This window comes from Schistocerca gregaria, chromosome 4 (genome assembly GCF_023897955.1).
Source record: "Schistocerca gregaria isolate iqSchGreg1 chromosome 4, iqSchGreg1.2, whole genome shotgun sequence".
Taxonomy (NCBI): Eukaryota; Metazoa; Arthropoda; class Insecta; order Orthoptera; family Acrididae; genus Schistocerca; species Schistocerca gregaria.
In genome coordinates, this window is record NC_064923.1 from 251,274,799 (window position 1) to 251,294,435 (window position 19,637).

Here is a 19,637-nt window from a genome sequence, read left to right on the forward strand (position 1 = left end):
AGGTCCCGAGTTCGAGTCTGCCAGGAAGTTTCATATCAGCGCACACTCCGCTGCAGAGTGAATATCTCATTCTGGAGTTTATTTATACCTTGTAAATGATGTATTTAATATCTACAGGAATCTATGATTTCTTTTCTTATTTTGTATTTACCATCTTGTCTAATTTATGGAACAACTTCTTCACAATTCCAGTCTTGGAAACTTTCTCCAAAAGGCGTTTTGGATATCACAATTAAAGAATATAAAGCAGGTTCATTAATAAATTTTGTATGAGGGTTAATATTTTTAGATGGCTCAATTTCGGGACTACTTAATATTACAAATTTTTTTGCAATATTATCCGTTAGCAGTACCTGTAACTGATTTCTTAGGTCATTCATACCCTAAAATATCAACTACCTGATTTCCATCAAATCAAGGATTATTATTTTCGTCAACAATTATTGAAACTGGTTTATCATTATACATCTGATTATTGTTAACAGGATCTGTGGTTGACTCCATGTCTGTTTATAGAAAATAATTTTTATACAATTAATGAAAAATTATTTTTATAAATGAAAGTCAAGAAGTGTAGGAAACGTGAAGTAGAGCAGTCAATTGTAACTTTTACTCACATAATTATACAGAGGATAAGCATAAGCATGTTACTAAAGAATGTTATAAAATTATTATAAAAGTATTTTCATAAATATGTTCTTTACGTATGTGGAAAATATGTTGCATCCAAGATTTAGGAGAGACATTTAAAAAGAGTTTCCAATGATGAACGTTTTGAACTATTGAAAAACAGTGATGATAGGCGTGATAATTCTGCCAAAAAGTGTATAAATTATCAAGAAGTTAAATATTGCTATTGTTTCTACTCAAATTCCACATCTAGGTGCTAATTTTCTAGTAGATATAAGGTTTGTCTTAAGAAATATTGTAAACGACGATGGATTTAATAGTATATTGTTTCTAATTTTTCAATAAGCTTAAGGTATTCATTTTACAAAATCAAATGTTTTTCCCTTAGAAATAGAAGAAAATATTGAGCTGTTCAATGTTACTCAATTCTGTGATACTTCCAGAAGAAATAATTTAACTAATTACAGACAATTAAGAAAAGATGAATCAATTACTTTATTTGCTTCCCATAATTTACCTAATCCTACAAGAAATCAAGGTAATTTAAGTATCAGAACTTACAATGATAGTTAAAAAATTTTGTATAAAATGGCAGGTAAATTAATAAATCAGAATCAATGGATTAATTTAATTGTTTTACAAGACTTTCCTTTTAATTAAGAATTATTTTGAGAGACTAGAACAAGACTGAAACATGCACATAATAAAAATTATTTTTAAAGATCTGACAATGATGTCTTTGAAAAAATCGATCAGTGAGACAAGAAAAAAAATGTGACACTTGATCAGATTTATCTGCTTAATATTGAACTATTTGAACAAGAAGAAGAAACGCTGAAGAATGATTTATTTGATATTAATCAAATGACATCTATAATTCAGTGATTGATGAAATAGATTATATAAGGAAAATACAAGTTTCTGGAGCACAGTTATGTAAAAAAGAACTAATTTCAGGAAAGGAGATAATGAAAATTTCAAATGCGAAACTTTCATTATCGAGTTTCTACAAGACACATAAATTGAATAATATTAAACAACCTGTTGAAGTTTTGTGTGATAAACTCAAAGGTATACAAACATTTGTTGATATATGAAATACTTCATATAATATGCAAATGTTGGTAATTCCAAAAGATGGCAGACAAAATAAAATAATAAGTTCAACAGATGATAAAAAGATCAGTGATGTACTACTATAGTTAAAAATGCTGATAATCAGTATTGTCCTACAGCACTAACATTTGCATTAAGAAATCAGAAATTTTGTATTTAACAGAGAACTAACTTCTGCTAAAATTAAGAAAATAATAGAAAATGATAAGTACAAATTACTAAAAGAACTAACTAGAATTTTGTGCAATCGAGTAGATGAATACAATGACGAGAGATTTACCATAGATAATGTTTAAAAAATGAAAAATTAATAGATATTCAAATAAATGTTATATATTCTGAACATTTCAATTTGGTTATTTATCTTCGTGCTGATAAAGCAATGAAATTTTATCTGTATAAATATCTTAAACATTTTCATGTAATTAACAGTATGAAACCATTCTATTAATGTCATTATTCTGTATTAGATGTAATAAACCATTTAATAATAACGATAATTGTAAATCTAAAATACAAGAAAAAATAGGTACATTTTGTATTGAATCTGAACACAAAGCTGCAGAAAATAAAATTTATTGTGAAAACATAATAGATACTGTTATAATGAAGATTTTTCAACAACCAGCAGGAGGTTTGTGATACAGCTTATAAATGTGAAGTTCTTAAAGGTTTTGTTTGAGATTGGAAGAATGTTAAGTGCAGTTTTGAAGTATGTAAAAAAAGTAAACAAGAAATAGAAATTTGAAAATCATCAATGTTACATGCAATACAGATTACAAAAAGGTTGAATTTGTGAAAGAAAAATTAAAAAATTTAAAGTGTCATTTTGCCTAAATAGTAGTAAACATTGTTGTTATCTTTATGACAAATTTAAATATTGCTAGGTGTTTGCTTTTCCAAATATTATAATATAAATTAAGTTTAAAATTACATTATGTAAATAAAAAACCAAAGAAAATTAATTGTACATTTACTGAACGATACATTTTTTCAATTATAAAGTTCAACAAGAAACAGGAACACATATTCTAGATCTTATAATTGTTCACATCTTTAGCACTATGGCTTATGAATTTAAGAAAATCAAAAATTGTGTCTTTCCTGATATAAAAAAATTATGTTTCATCATACATTATGCTCAAGGATATGATCAACAATTCATTCTGAAGTACTGTGTTAAAAATACAATAAAACTATACCCTATCTTCCCTGGAACTAAATTGGTATTACGGATTGAAGAGTTAGGTCTGAGAGTTATAGATAGTACCCATTTTTTACATTCACCACTTAGTAAATTTCCAAAAACGTTTGATTTGAAAGAATTCAGAAACGATATTTACCACATTTATTCAACCTATGTAGAAATGAAAATTGCATAGGTCCAATTCCTGATTTCAAATATTATTGTGAGAAAAGAAGTTCTCAAATGACATAGTGAAAGAGTTAAAGAAAATTGCATATTCAATATGAAGAAGGAAATCATAGAATATTGTAATTCTGTTCTTGATTTATTAAGAAGAGGTTGTTAAGACCTAAGAAAACAATTGGTGGTGATAGTTAATATTGATCCATTCTGTTATCTAACAACTGCTGGTGTTTGTATATCGATTTACAGATCTACATATTTACCACAAAATACAGTTGCTGTAATGGATAAAGAACAAAAAGAAGGAACAGCAAAGAAACTATAGGTTGGTTAAATTGTTTTCACGTTAAAAAAATTCAACACACTCTTAATGACAGAAAAGTAAAAATAGTTGGAACAAAAGTAGATAGATTTGATAAAGAAACAAATACTGTTCGTTAATACCATGGTTCTTCCTGGCATGATCGTAAAAAATGTTTTAAAAGTCAAACGATTCATAGCAAAAGTAAAGAAACAATGGATGATTTATATCAAAAGATAATAACATGAAGTGAAGAAATACGAAATGTCAGATATAATTACCTGACATGTGCGGATGTGATCGGATTACATCACCTGTGTATGAAAAACCTAAGAAACTAAAACGGTTACCATAAATTGTCGAACCATTAAATCCAACAGATGCTTTTTCAGGTGTTCATACAAAGACATTAAATTAAGAGACAAAGCAATGGTGTATACACAAAAATAAAATATATCGACATTTATACCTAATAAATTAACAAATGATGGAGCTGATACTCCTTGATATATAAAATGTGTCAGAACACTGTTGCAGAAACAACGAAAAACCGTGTCAAATTGAAATGGAAGCAAAATCTTCAACATCGGCTATCTTTTACATAAGCCCGAAATTTAGTATTGACTTCAAAGGGAGATCCTAGTAGTAGTTTCCACAACGAAACTTTGCCTCCAATCCTGGCAGAAAACCCAAAGAGATTTTGGTCATACATGAAGTATGCAAGTGACAAGACACAATCGATGGCTTCTCTACACAATGTCAACGAAAATACTATTGACGACAGAGTTGTCAAAGAAACTAAACACAGCCTTCCGAAATTCCTTCACCAAAGAAGACGAAATAAATATTCCAGAATTCGAATCTGAAACAGCTGACAACATGAGTAACGTAGAAGCAGATATCCTCAGAGCAGTGAAGCAGCTTAAACCACTTAAAATAAGCACGTTTTCCACTGCAGACTACATACCAGTTAGGTTCCTTTCAGAGTATGCTACCGCAACAGCTCCATACTTAACAATCATATACAACCAATCACTCGCTGAAAGTTCCATACCCAAAGACTGGAAAGTAGCACAGGTCACACCAATATTCAAGAAAGGTAATAGGAGTAATCCAGTAAATTACAGGCCCATATCGTTAACGTCGATATTCAGCAGGATGTTGGAACGTATATTGTGTTTGAACGTTATGAACTACTACCTTGAAAAAACGAGCTACTGACACACTCTACACGGATGTAGAGAACATCGTTCTTGTGAAACACAACCAGCTCTTTACGCAGGTGACGAGTTGAGTGCTATTGAAAAGGGACTTCAAATTTATTCCGTATTTCTAGATTTCCAGAAGGCTTTTTACACTGTATCAAACAAGCAGGTTGTAGTGAATTTGTGTACTTATGGAATATTGTCTCAGTTATGAGACAATCTGAGCAGCTGTCTTACATTGTATGCAGATGATGCTGCCGTTTATCGACCAGTAAAGTCATCAGGAGAACAAAACAAATTGCAAAACGATTTAGAAAAGATAGCTGTCTGATGCAAATTGGCAATTGACCCAAAATAACAAAAGGTGCGAGATCATCCACATTAGTGTTAAAATTAATCCGTTAAACTTCGGTTACACAATAAATCAGTCAAACCGGAAGGCCTTACATTCAACTAAATACCTAGGAAATACAATTATGAACAACTTAAACTGGAGGGAAACAAACAGGAAACATTATGTGGAAGGCTATCCATAGATTACGTTTTATTGGCAGGATACTTAGAAACTGTAACAGATCTACAGAAGAGTGTGCCTACACTACACTTGTCTGGCCTCTTTTAGAAAACTGTTGCATCATGTGAGATCCCTACCAGACAGAACTGGCAGAGTACATTGGGAAAATTCAAAGAAGGGCAGCACGTTCTGTATTATCGTGGAAACAGGGGAGAGAGTGTCACTGAAACGATAGAGAATTTGAGATGGATGTCATTAAAACAAAGGCATTTTTCGTTATGGCGGAATCTTCACACAAAATTTCAATCACCAACTTTCTCCTCCGAATGCGAAAATATTTTGTTGATCCCGACCTACACAGGGAGAAACGATCATCATAATAAAATAAGGCAAACCAGAGCTTGCACAGAAAGATATAGATGTTCGTTTTTTCCACACACTGTACGAGATTGGAATAATTGAGAATTATTGTGAAGGAGGTTTGATGAACCTTCTGCCAGGCACTTCAGCTTGACTTACAGGGTATCTATGTAGATGAAGATATGTTATCTTTATCCAATTGTCCAATTTTAAGATTTTTATCCTATGTGTCATCCAATAAAAATATCTAAACCAGAGTGTCATAATACTGAATGGTATGGTTTTATAAAATGTAAAGTATTTGCACCTATATGTTTGTATCATCCAGTTTTACCAGCACTAATAAAGATTAACAGAAATGAAAAAACTGTTTTTTCCAATGAGTGTGAAATGTGTTGAAGAAAAAATAGAACAATGAAATTATAATGATGAAGAAACAAGTTTCATTGGAACTTGGACAAGTGATGAAGACAAAAAAAAATTGTAGAAAAAGGATATAAAATTTTAGATATCTACAGAGTGTGTAACTTTGAGGAAAAAAGTAAGAAGTTGTTTAGAAATTATGTTAATTATCACAGTAAAATTGAAAAACCAGTCATTGTTTTGATAATGATGGTATGTATAAAAAATATTTCAAAGAAAAAGTGGATATTGACTTAGATCTTGACAAAATCAAAGTAAATCCTGGAAAACGAGCTGTTTGCAAAGATATGTCTGAATCCGTTACAGGGAAAATTTTGACAATGTCAAAATATGAGTTAAACAGAGTATGTGGCAGATTTATGAAAATTTTATAAAATAATTTTGGATGACTGGTTAGATAATATTGATATCAAGTTTTATTACTGAACAAATAGTTCAAATGGAGTACAATTTCAAGAAATTTCATATTGAAAATAATACTTCTACAAAAATTTTATTGTGACTTTTGGTATGTCAAATGAAAGACCTAGATTGTACGACATGATCTGGGGTTCATTATATGAACTCGTTGTGTATTTCTTATGAATTATCTCCTTTTTAAATTTAACCATATTTATCTTCGTTCCGAATTCTCAAACTGTCTAGTTTTTTTAATTATTTCGACTGTGTTCAGTCTCATAGTAAAATAATTCATCAAAAATTTGTTCAAGAATTTTGCACCTAGTGTGCTCAAAGGTTCCATATATTACTCGCTCTCCACGTCTGTAAATTCCCGTTGTGTGGCTATCATCACATCGGTCAACGTGTCACGTGACTTACCTTAGTTCAAATAATAGCTCCACCAATGGAGTGCCTTTTTAAATGCTGTGCTCGGTATACTACCTCCATCCCTATATGTGCATATCACTATCCCATGACTTTTGTCTCCTCAGTGTACTGCAGGCTGTTATGAGCACTGCCTCCTCTATTCCACATGAACCTGTACCTATGTTGGCAGGCCTCGATCGCTACAAGATGTTCCAGCCCGTTGTTTGCAGAGTTACGCCAAGGTGTGGCTCGTAGTTAAAGGCCCCGGATCTAAGCTGTCCCAAATTGCATTCTGATATAATTTTCCAGTAACATATTACAGACCCAGCAGAGTGGTTGAACTCTTACCCCTCTTAATCTCACATAGACCATTAATCGACGTTTAATATTAATCTTTTACAGTGTTACAGGTACCTCTTCGTTTCTGGAATTGTCTCTTTAGAGTCTCACTAATGATCAGAGTAAACAAGGCAGCGTCGCTGTCTTTAGAGCCCAGTGTCCAAGTTTCGATTCATGACAGGTTCAAAAATGTTTCAAATGGCTCTATGCTCTATGGGACTTACAATCTGAGGTCATCAGTCCCATAGAGTTAGAACTACTTAAACCTAACTAACCTAAGGACATCACACACATCCATGCCCGAGGCAGGATTCGAACCTGCGACCGTAGCAGCACCACTGAAGCGCCTAGAATCGCTAGGTCACAGCTGCCGGCTTCGCGCCAGGGGTCGCAGATTTTCTTCGGTCTGGATTTGGTGTTAGTTACATCTCGTCTTCATCGACACACAAGTCACAGAAGTAGCGTCAAACAGAAAGCTGCAACCGGCAGTCGATCTACCACCAGTCCCTTATGCGACCTCCTCGGCAATAGAGCCATACGATTATTTCATTTCATTTTCCCTTTCTTGCTGAGGGCTTTTGGGAGATGAAATGCATATTAGCAAGTTTCATTTTTTTAGTCTATTGTTACGGAGATCTTGAGAGTTGATTTCCTTGTGATTTAGTGCATCATGCAATGAGTCTGAAAACAGCACAGTGTGAGTGGGTAACACGTTTAGTCAATGGTATCATATTTATGGGCAGTTTAGCAGGACAAAGCTTTTAGGAAATACTTTTAACGCGGTGTATCACTTAAGATTGCATCTTTTTTTTTTTAATAAGGGAGCATAAATACAAAAATCGCCGAATACAGCAAGTGCGATACGATACTCAAGTGCCCATATTATTCCGAATTACGATTCAATGCTCGGAATAGTTCGTGTAGTCCGAAAGAAAAGGCACTGCTGCGACTAAAGCGATATGTAACACATGAAATATATTCCCTGTTGCGAGTATGGTCTACCATCAGCTGCATAACTAAACAAGGGATATGAAAATTTGGGTCGGAACATGAGCGGTCACCTTATCATTAGATAAGAGGATTGACGACACAAAGTTTAGGTCTATAAAGGCGAGCACTGGCGAGTAGTGGTATATCTGGATTCGAGTCCCGGACGGCTTAAATTTTTATTGTCCGCATTCCATTATGCATTTACATTTCATGTAAATACAACATTTGCGTTTCACAAACGCTTGAATCAACATGGCTGCTTCCGGTTTGCTTCTGTGAGTGAACTACATGACAGGAGCTGTGACTTGGCGAGAATATCCGTGTTTCGACACGCTGACTCGGATAGAACGTGCACGAAAATGTTGAACGACTCGGGTCAGAGGAAGAGGAGGAGGAGGTTAGTGTTTCACGTCCAGTCGTCAACGAGGTGGTTGGAGACGGTGCACAAGCTCGGATTTGGGAAGGGTGGAGAAGGAAATCGGCCATGCCATTTCAGAGGAACCATCCCGGCATTTAATCTCTGTTAATCTATTGTGGATGCGGAAATATTTAACAAAGAAAATCGCCAAACAGAGGTGCAATATAAGAAGTTATTCTATCTCATTTTCACAACCAAACATTTGTTTGGTGGCTTTTCTGTTTCATTAAACTCTCAGCATTTGCCGGAAGCGATTTAGGGAAAGCACGGCGTACAAAAATCAAGATGGCCATACTCGTGTTTGAACCGTCGTTCTCCCGAATGCGAGTCCAGTGTGCTAAGCAGTGCGTCACGTCGCCTTGTTCAGGATGAGAGGTGAATATACGAAAAACATTAAGCATTATAAGAATCTGATGTACAGTATTTTCTATTTTTCAAACTTATGCTTGTTTGTCAATAAAATATGCACTTTTAGTCCAGTTTCTTGCGCTATTTTTCAAGGAATGTGACATCGGCAGCTAAACAGATTACCTATATACCGTGTGATGCAGGTGCCCCTAACAATAACATTTTCTGTAATACTCATTTTATATATTGCCCTTCCAAAACCTCGTGCAAGATTTTCAGTTTTCTTGCTCGCTATTTGCGAACAGACCAACAGAAAAGTGAACAGAAACTTTTTACTGCAAATTTAATGAAGTTAACTTTTTTACTGCAATACGTTTTCGCTTGAGGTCTTAGTTTTCAAGTCATTCAGGAAGGACGTCCAAAATTACCTCCAACTGAAATCCCACATTCAACCCCCTACCATCAGAATTTCTAGTATTTTGTTCATACCACTGCACAAAAATTTCCAATTGGACCAATTAATTCCCACATTTGACGTTTTTTGGTCTTTACACCACCTCCTTAGACGAGCAATTACAAATTTAAAAATTTACGTTTGTGCATATTTTACCCAACAATTTCGTTAACAGCAAAAAATAAACATTTACATCGTTGTATTCGTCAGGCTTTCTGACTAGGAAACGACTGTACTTGTAAGGGTTAAGTTCACATTTCCCATTCAATCGAAACTTGAGCCTTGCAAACACAATGGTTTTTCTAATCAGAAGGCCTGACAATTATAATGATGTAGTTGTTTATTTCATAGTGTCAAAATTCACAAAATCGTGAGGTCGTTTTTCTTTCATTGTCCTCACGGGCACGTGAAAATCAATAATGTTAACGAAGTAGCTTGCAGCGGTCAATAAAGCCGAAATAAGGTATTAGTTAGTGTAGTCGGAGATTTTTGTACAGTGGTACGAGTGAGTGCCATAAACCACATACCAGAAATCGTAACTAGTGGGTGAGTGTTGGGGTGGAGGTGAGTTTAAAGGTCAATTTTGTATGTTTTTCTTAAATACTTCGAAAACAGTGGTCTCCAGCGAAAACGTTTCCTAGTACAAAATTTAACTACATTAATTTCCTACAAAAAGGAGCTGTTCATTTTTTATGAGGGCAAATAGTTTTCGCGTAACGAGCTAGAGAATACGAAAATTAAGTGTGTGGTTTTTGAAGGCCAGATATAACATTGCAGGTTGCATAAAACGACGTCATTAGGGACAACTGAATCAACCTGTCTATGATATTAGAGTTGTCGTTTGAGGTTACTTGGTAGCTAATTGAGAAAAGACAAACAAATGTAGTCCTTAAAGATTTTAGAGAGCCCTGGCACCATACCTACAGTTGGTAAATGTTGCAGCCTCCCCACGGGTCGCATCTGAGGAAACGCAAAAAAATTTGAAAAAAACTTAAAGAGCTGTGACCGGCCTTAGGAAATGGTCTGAGAAAATCGTAGCACTAATTAGCACTTTAGGCTAGTGCGTCAGTTCCATAACCATCAAAAACACCACGTAGTATGTTACTGACTGACTTGCACAGAGCAACAACACGCGTGAAGTTACTTGCCTACATCTCTACTGGAACCTAGGATCAAGCAGCAAAACTAAGCAGGATGTCATTATCAAGGGTATCAAACTTTTTAGCTGTTCTCCGCGGACTTAATATTCTACATGTATGAATCTATGATAACAGAGCCAACATTCCGTATGCACAATGTAACTGCTTCCTCACCGTTCCAGTGGAAACCAAAGTTCCTGTTGGCATCCACTCCAAAGCACGAACCGGATTTTCTTGATTTTGTCTTCCTCCACATGCGGTCCTGCGAAATACATTAAGTACATGTCAGTAATGGTATGTAGGTCTTTTCGCCGAGGGAAAAAGCAAACTACATCGTCTGAGAGAGAAGTTTCATATTTGATGAAAAAGCAATTCGTGATTTGCCTTTCGTCTTCATGATAATAGTGTTCATCGATGAAACAAACTGTAAACTACATGATTCTTTTATGTAACAGTTTACAAAGGAAGTGAAAGTAAATTTAGAAAAAAAACTGGTACGTGTTGTCCATAAGTTTTGATTAGAAACTCGTAATATTCGCAGCATCATATGCAACAGTATCAGTATCAGAAAACACTGTTATTTTTAAAATTTAAAACCATTAAGTACGCGTTAAAGGTACATGAAAGATACATCAAATTCGACAAATTTCAGACATGGCATATGCATATGCACGTTCTGTACATGACGCTAGCTTTACGTGAGCAGAAACCTGTCAACTACCACAAGTGAAAGACATTAAAAGTTCTAAGCTCGAAAGTGTAACTTTGGAAATCGTTATGTACTTCAGACTAACACTGTATAAGAAATTTACACTAGAATCAGAACATGCAATTCAAACGAGACTGTTAATCATCTTTGTTGTTAAATCAACTCAAGAAACCAAACAAGGATTCCTCTAAAGAGATTGTTGCATTTTGTATGGACTCCACATTGCATTTTGTATGGACTTCACGTTGCATTATTTATGGATTGCACTATTTAGAATTTGTTATAAGCATTTTGCATGGACTCCGCTACTTAGAATTCGTTATGACAGAAATAGTCAAAAAAGCAACGGTAGCAAAATAGCACTTGTTCATCTTCAATATTGTGAAACGCATCTATTCTACTGATTAAAAGCTCATAGCTCTTAAAACACGCATTGTAGAGCACATGTTTAATTGACAATTTTTTCTTGTTTTGGTCCATACTGTCTCCTCTCAAAATATGGAAAAGCAAAGAGCTTACGATAGAAGTGCTTTTGTTTCACAGTGTGGAAGAGGAAGAAGTGCTCACAGCTCTTAAGTAAGCATATTATGGTTAATGTTGGCTAGAACTTTTTACCTCTACTGATCCTTCGTGTCAGACGCTGAACACTGATCATCCCTACAGGAACACCCAGTATTTATTTGTGAACAGTTGAATTAAATTGTAAGCTGTGGTAGAAATGGGCGTGCAAGAAAAGATGGGAGAGTGAGACAGACAAAAAAATAAAACGTAATTTGCTGAGATTGAAAAATGGCAAAAGAAAGAAGCGTAACTGGAGGAAGCAGTGAGCATTTTCTTCAATGCTCGATAGGGAAAAATAACAGGGATGACATAAGAAAAAGCTTCAGCCTTTCCTTAAATGTAATCTGGTACTGAATTGTGCGTAGAGTGCAGGTTAGTTTCTTTCAGGGATATAGGGAACAGTGGTGATGCAGTGATCAAGTTTTTTGTTTTACGGGTGGGTACAGCGGGAGTACCAGTAAGTGAGATCTTCCAATGCCTCTATGAATGACATTATAGGTACCTGATCTGTCATGAAAAGCACTTAGCGCGGTTCACGTTGGGAAGCAGGTGAAGACGCTATAGGCTGTGGTAGTCAGGCAACTTGTCCGGCTGCAACCACTACCCTAACTGAACACACTGACGTAATCCACACATGCATTTATGGTTAGTTTTATCCGTCTAGTGTTTTCTCCATTCATGGTGTACTGGGTCGCAGTAATAAAGGAGACTCCTTAAGTCCCGTTTTGTGAGAATCCACTTGTTCCAGTCACAATTTACTTAGTAGTTTTAATATTGTATTTGAACACTGCAGTCAAGATGAATACATTGCAGTGCTGAGCAGTGATACAAACGCAACAGCGAAAAGCAGTGAAGCAGCTAAAAAGCGGACAGAGGGGCTGGCAACTCCAAATGCCGCTCAAATATCCTTATCGGTACAATACAGCTGGGCGTCAGGGCGAATCTAACCTCGCAGCCACGAACACCGGAGACCTACAGACTTTTTAAGCGCCAAATTACTGATTTTTCCATTTAAAATATTAATTAGTAGAACCCACTTTTGACATAATAAATGCCAGGGGAATTAAAGCTTCATAACTATTGTTACACTAACAATAAGCTAAAACTAGTAAAAAACAAACGATGTCTAATATTGCACCGACAAAGAACGAATCTTTCCGATGTAGTACGAAGTCTGCTAGTGATTCTTGTTGTGTGCCAAGCAGATCAGTCGGCATTCGGATGTACTCCAGGACCGATCTCTGTATAGATCATATCCATGATTTTCAGTGTTCTATAAAATTAAATGTACCGAATTGAGTGTTTCTGAATCATTTTGTAAGTATAATTGGAAGGAGAAACAGCATTGGTTGTATTTTTTTTTTGGTTTATTATCCGCAAAATCGATTTTCAGTCACTTAGTGACCATCCTCAGTGCTAAAAGTTACAAATCTTTACATAACGATCAGAGAGTATAAAACAGAAAACCACAACTACACCTGCGTATGAACATAACAGTTGGTAGGAACATACCTGTAATATACAATTAAAATTGGTAGGCACTGGTATCAACAAGCTTAGAGCGGTCACATAAACTGAGGCTGATGTTTACATGCACCTGTTCAGCAGACCTCGATGTGACAGGGCTTGGAACGCCCTCTATGTGACAATGGTCATGTGAAGACTTAATATTACTGGTTTTGCGAGATATTAACACAAAATAACTCTTGTGCATTTGTGAATCATGAAGTAACTCAAATTTAAAATGTACGTAAAACACCTAGCAGACGAAGGGGGAAGGAAACATCTAAAATACATTGGCGTATTGTTTTTAAAAGAAACAACTTACAAAACATAAAACAGATCGATAATAAGTCGTCATAGTGCAGGGCAGGTAAAAGAGAAAAAGACAATGAAAAAGAATAATACATGAATAACATGAAATGAGGTATAACACAGGTTTTTAAAGAAACATAATACCCACCATCTGGCGTGGGAAGTTAGAAGTATATCGTTCTTGATTTACGTAAAAATTACGTTAAAACTTAGAAGTCCAATATATAAAAATAGTAATAGTACGATAATGCGACTAAGTAACAATTCAAATGCCAGTAAACAATATTCATTACAACAACAAAAAAGGTTTGAGGGTGTAGACTAACAATTTTGTTATCATATTTATCGACGTGATAACGTACATATCATTCGTCCCATTTGGACAGGCTATAATTGTTATTTTGTTGTTGTTGTTGTTGTAATGAATATTGTTTAATGACATTTGAATTGTTACTTAGTGACATTTTCGTACTATTACTATTTTTTTTTATATTTGACTTCTCAGTTTTAACGTAATATTTACGTAAATCAAGAACGATATACTTCTAACTTCCCACGCCAAATGGTGGGTGCTATGTTTTACAGTAAGCAACCGTGTATATTTGATGTCATGTATGTATGGGTAGTGACCCAGTGCTTGGGTGGAAGCGTATAACCACTGTTATAATAATGCTAGCTTGTCCAAAGGGACAAACGAGATGTACATCATCATGTCTGTTAAATATGATAACAAAATTGTTTATCCACACCTACAAACTTTTTGTAATGAACATTGTGTTTCACGGCATTTTAATTATTAAGTAATGGCTGTTTCGTACTATTACTATTTTTATATATTTGACTCCCTAGCCTTAACGTAACATTTTACTTAAGTCACGAACGTTATACTTCTAACGTCTTTTAAAAACAATACGCCAATATATTTTAGATGTTTCCTTCCCTCTTCGTCTGCTATGTGTTTTACGTACATTTTAAATTTGAGTTACTTCATGATTCACAAATGCACAAGAATTATTTTGTGTTAATATCTCGCAAAACCAGCAATATTAAGTCTTCACGTGATACATGTCCTATAGAGGGCGTTCCAAGCCCTGTCACACCGAGGTCTGCTGAACAGGTGCATGTAAAGCGCGGCCTCAGCTTATGTGAACGCTCTAAGCTTGTTGATACCGGTGCCTACCTATTTTAATTGTATATTACAGGTATGCTCCTACCAACTGTTATGTTCATACGCAGGTGTAGTTGTCATTTTCTGTTTTATACTCTCTGATCTTTATGTAAAGATTTTTAACTTCTAGCACCGAGGATGGTCACTAAGTGACTGAAAATCGATTTTGCGGATAATAAACCAAAAAATACGACCAATGCTGTTTCTCCTTCCAATTATATCCATTATCTGGTCGTGGTGCTCAGAACACTCCGTGGAGTCGCCAATCAATAACATTTTGCAAGCGTTAATCAAAAAACGCTCTATGATGTCATTCCAGATAATATTATTTAAAGTAAATTTGTTACTCACTCATCCAGACATAACCGTATAGACTCTTAGCAGCTCAAAAGATTTCCAATTCACAACAGTAAATGCTACTAGTAGGGACTTTATCAGCAAGAACATTACACAGAAAGGATTGAAGAAAATTCCACATGCCATTTCACAAAGATAATCCAAGGAAGGTTATCTTTACTTTTGCACTCTTGGGTGAACAGATTAGTCAGTAATTGTGTACATCGCCTGCCACCTTTCGTGAACTACACTGAAGAGCTGGTACACCTGCCTTCATATTGGGTGGGGCCCTCACGAGCAAGCAGAAGTGGCGCAACACGACGTGGCATGCAGTCGACTAATGTCTGAAGAAGTGCTGGACGGAATTGACACCATGAATCCTGCAGGGCTGTCCATAAATCTATAAGAGTACGAGCGGTGGAGAACTCTTGTGAAAAGCACGTTGCAAGGCATCCCAGATATGCTTAATAATGTTCATGTCTGGGGAATCTGGTGGCGAGCGGAAGTGTTTATACTCAGAAGGGTTTTCCTGGAGCCACTCTGTAGCAATTCTGGACTTGTGGGGTGAGGCATTGTCCTGCTGGAATTGCCCAAGTCCGCTGGAATTCACAGTGAACATGAATCGATGCAGACATGATGCTTACGTACATATCACCTTTCAGAGTCGTATCTATACATATCAGGGGTCCCATATCGCTCCAACTGCACGTGCTCCACATCATTACAGAACCTCCATCAACTTGAACAATTCCCTGTTGACATGAAGGGTCCAAGGATTCAAAAGATTCTGTCCACACTCGTACACGTCCATCCACTCGATACAATTTGAAATGAGACTCCTGCGACCAGGCAACATGATTCCAATTATCAACAGTCTTTTCCCGGCCTCAGCGATCTCAGAGATTTGATGTTTTCCAGCGTTTCTGATATTCACGGTACATTCCTGAAATGGTCGTACGTGAAAATTCCCACTTCATTGCTACCTCGGATATGCTGTGTACCATCGCTCGTGCGCTGAGTATAGCACCATGTTAAACCTTAATTAAATCTTGATAACCTGCCATGTAGCAGCAGTAATAGACCTGCGCCAGACCCTTGTTGTTTTATATAGGCGTTGCCGACCGTAGCGCCGTATTCTCCCTGTTTACGTATCTCTGTATTTGAATACGCATGCCTATACTTGTTTATTTGGCGCTTCAGTGTATAATCCAATTAAAATTACTTGGTAGCTGACATCTGTCACTTACCGCTACACGCACACGCACACGGCGGGTAACTTCACGAACGCTGTTAATGTGCAACGCAGAGCAATGTTGGAAGTAGCCGCCGCGAAGTATGTCGAGAATGCGAATGCTCTGTCGACAGCTGATTTTAAGTGGCCAATGACTGAATTACGTCTGGTGACATGTTTTGTTACCTAGAATTTAAACTCACAATCAGCTCCTAAGCTAACCACAACCAGGTGATGTGCGATGTATCCGAGAACCGACAGTCGATAGTCTGCGGCAGAACTAAAATCTCCATCGCTTTGTTTACGGCGATTAAAATTAACCTCTACGAGCAAACTCAAGATAGAAAAAAAGTCAGTCTCAGTGCCAAAAAACAAATTGTAATTTATCGATGTCATGGGTTACCTGGAGGTGTCCTCATACGATGAAATAACGATGAAGACAATGACACGGCAAAAAATTAGAAATAGAAAATTAGACATGATCCAGTTAATTGAATAAAATAATAATTAAACTCTTTCGATTATATTTAGAAATAAGAACTTCGCTGTACCTGACGGGTTTCGAACCTACGACCTCCTATGTGGAAGGTTATGTGCTATCCACTGCAATACACTGAAAAATTGTGGTCAGTACTTATATTTACGACTGTGGTGCTCCAGTCGGAACGATGAATTGCAGACTTCAAAAATTCAGTTCACAGAATGTCGTGAGGAGCTTATCTAATGTACGCCCACCTCTGTGATTTTGATAAATGTATGTGAGACGCTGAATCGCGTCTTGTGCGGAAGTTTCAAGTAGTGTTGATTAGTGCTGTGCGTGAAATGTGTGTATTTCATCAATGTCATTGTTTTTGCCGGCCGTTGTGGCCGAGCGGTTTTAGGCGCTTCAGTCTGGAATTGCGCTGCTGCTATGGTCGCAGGTTCTAATCCTGCTCCGGGCATGGATTTGTATGCTGTCCTTATGTTAGTTCGGTTTTATTAGTTCTAAATATAGGGGACTAATGACCTCAGATGTTAAGTCCCATAGTGCTCAGAGCCATTCGAACCATTTTTATCATACTGTTTGTGTGTGTGATTTTGTTTTTGGTGGGGTCATCATGTGTGACGAAATACGAAATAAAGACCCATGATTCTGGATCGAAGCACGTCAAGAAAGAGTGCCAGGCAAGGAATTGGAAGTGAACTGACCCAACTGTTGTGGCAGTTTGGCAACGGCGAACAGTTCGAGAATGACGTTGAGCTGTCTCATCGAAGGAAACCAGCTCCAACACGTGAAGTGTCAACTATCAAGCACTTTTAATCGGCCTATAGTGGCTATAATAAACAGAGATTTAAAGAGGTTTAGTGCATAAGATGATCGTGCAGTTTCACATCTTGTTGAAATAACTTAATGCTACAACACGTGTGTCATATTGGTGGTAATGTAATATAAACTGCATATTGCACATATGTATGGGCGTACACTCATGGTTAAGTTGGTAATAAAAGAATAAGTCTTATTACAATAGGAAATAAGTTTAATGTGAAATAATCTCAACAGCATCAGTGTTTTCGGAACAACCCATACTGGTGTGTCAGTGAAATCTAGACACGCTGCTGTGTAATTATCAATACACTGCTACCGCGACCCATAGTTTATAACACTCTCGGATCCTACTTGGCTTACGGTCCATAAGGAGGTAGAGACATCTGCTGCTCAATGGTGGCCCTACTGGGGTAATACGATGAGTGTTGAGGGTTCCCGACGTTGCAGTGCAAGAGTCATTGGTCCCAAGCATGTTCAATTCGGTTCACATCAGCCGACTCCCTTAAGCTGGAAAAATGTTCGTGATGTAGACACTGTGTGCTCACGCATCATTAGACGTTAGCAAAATCCTCCACTTTTCGTTGAAGAAAAACCACCATCGTTGGCCAGGTGTTCCCTTGCTTACTTCCATCGCTTATGAGACGGTCGGATACGTGGAAAAACAACTGCATTTTTTCTGGTTCGCCACAGCCATTTCAGCTGATTAGAGGGCGCTGTTGTGTTGCTTCCTTAGTAAGTTTTCATTGCTCTGTGTCTTGCGCTGGCGACTGAAAATGCAGATGACGTCGCTGAGATGTTTGCCAATTCGGTGGGCAACTTCCTGTGCTGGTTAACCTTCTTGCCATAAAGTCTGAAATGAAACTTTGGCGGTTTATTGACAGATTCAACAAAACTAATTGTCCTGTTCACATTGGGACACATAACGCAGCGTGCTCTATTGTAACATCATTATTTTGTATCTCTGACACTACTGCAGTAAGACTTTTGAGCTATGTGTGTAAATATTTGTGTATCATAGTGATTGCACGTTTTATAGCTATATACGGGGTGTTTATAAATGAATATTGGGGTTTGAACGCTTTACAATATTTCTTACATTAGACTTATAGTTGAAAATGATATGTCAAATGAAAGAGCATCTCAAACAGTTGTGTTTCGCACCAGTGCGCATTCACAGCGCACAATGTTTTCGCCGCAGTCCGCTAGACAGCGGTAGTAGCGAAGATGACGACTAGTGAAATAAAGCGCATTGTGTTTTGCAGTTTGCAAAGACCGAATCTGTAGTTACTGTGCAACGTGTGTTCCAGCTGAAATTCGGTTGTGATCCTCCAAGTGATAATAACATTCGTAGATGGTATCATCAATTTGAAGATACCAGCTGCCTTTGTAAAGGGAAGAGCACAGGACGACCGAGAGTTAGTGAAGATACTGTTGAGCGAGTGAGAGAGTTGTTCACTCACAGCTCAAAGAAATCAGACCAGAAGGCTAGTCGTGAATTACGAGTTCCCTTGTCGACTGTTAGGAAAGTTTTAAGGAAACACGTACAACTACGTCCTCGCCGTTTATAGTTATTACAGGCTCTAAAGCCGGCAGACCATGGATTACGAAATGTTCATGACGATGAAGATTTTCTGGATCATGTTGTCTTCAGTGGTGAATCGACCTTTAACCTTAGTGGACAAGTTGACACTCACAATGTGCGCATCTGCGGCTCAGAAAATCCTCACGAAGTGGTACAAATGCAACGAGATCCTCACGAGGTGGTACAAATGCAACGAGATTCCAATAAAGCAGCTTCTTTTGTGCTGTATCCCGGCGTAAAGTTTATGGGCCTTTCTTTTTTGGTGAACCTACTGTAACTGGCACTTCTTACCTTGATACACTAGAGCAATGGCTTCTCCCTCAGTTGGAAGAAGATGAGACAGAGAACTTCATTTTTCAGCAAGATGGTGCGCCACCTCACTGGCAGAGCGAAGTACGCGATTGGTTGAACTTCACTGTACCCAAGCGCTGGACAGGCCGCAAGGGGACCAATGACAGGGCTTGCTTTGCATGGCCTCCACGTTACCCGACCTAACGCCATGCGATTTTTTCCTTT

At 36.9% G+C, this 19,637-nt stretch overlaps 1 protein-coding gene across 1 annotated transcript in view; it reads right to left on the bottom strand.

The window, feature by feature from the left end:
* LOC126268061 (carboxypeptidase B-like) overlaps window positions 1-19,637 on the bottom strand; it is a 105,856-nt gene that overhangs the window by 44,576 nt on the left and 41,643 nt on the right. Inside the window, exon 4 of the mRNA XM_049973496.1 lies at window positions 10,588-10,675. Within this exon, the coding sequence (XP_049829453.1) occupies window positions 10,588-10,675 (88 nt within the window). The remainder of the gene's footprint in view (window positions 1-10,587; window positions 10,676-19,637) is intronic.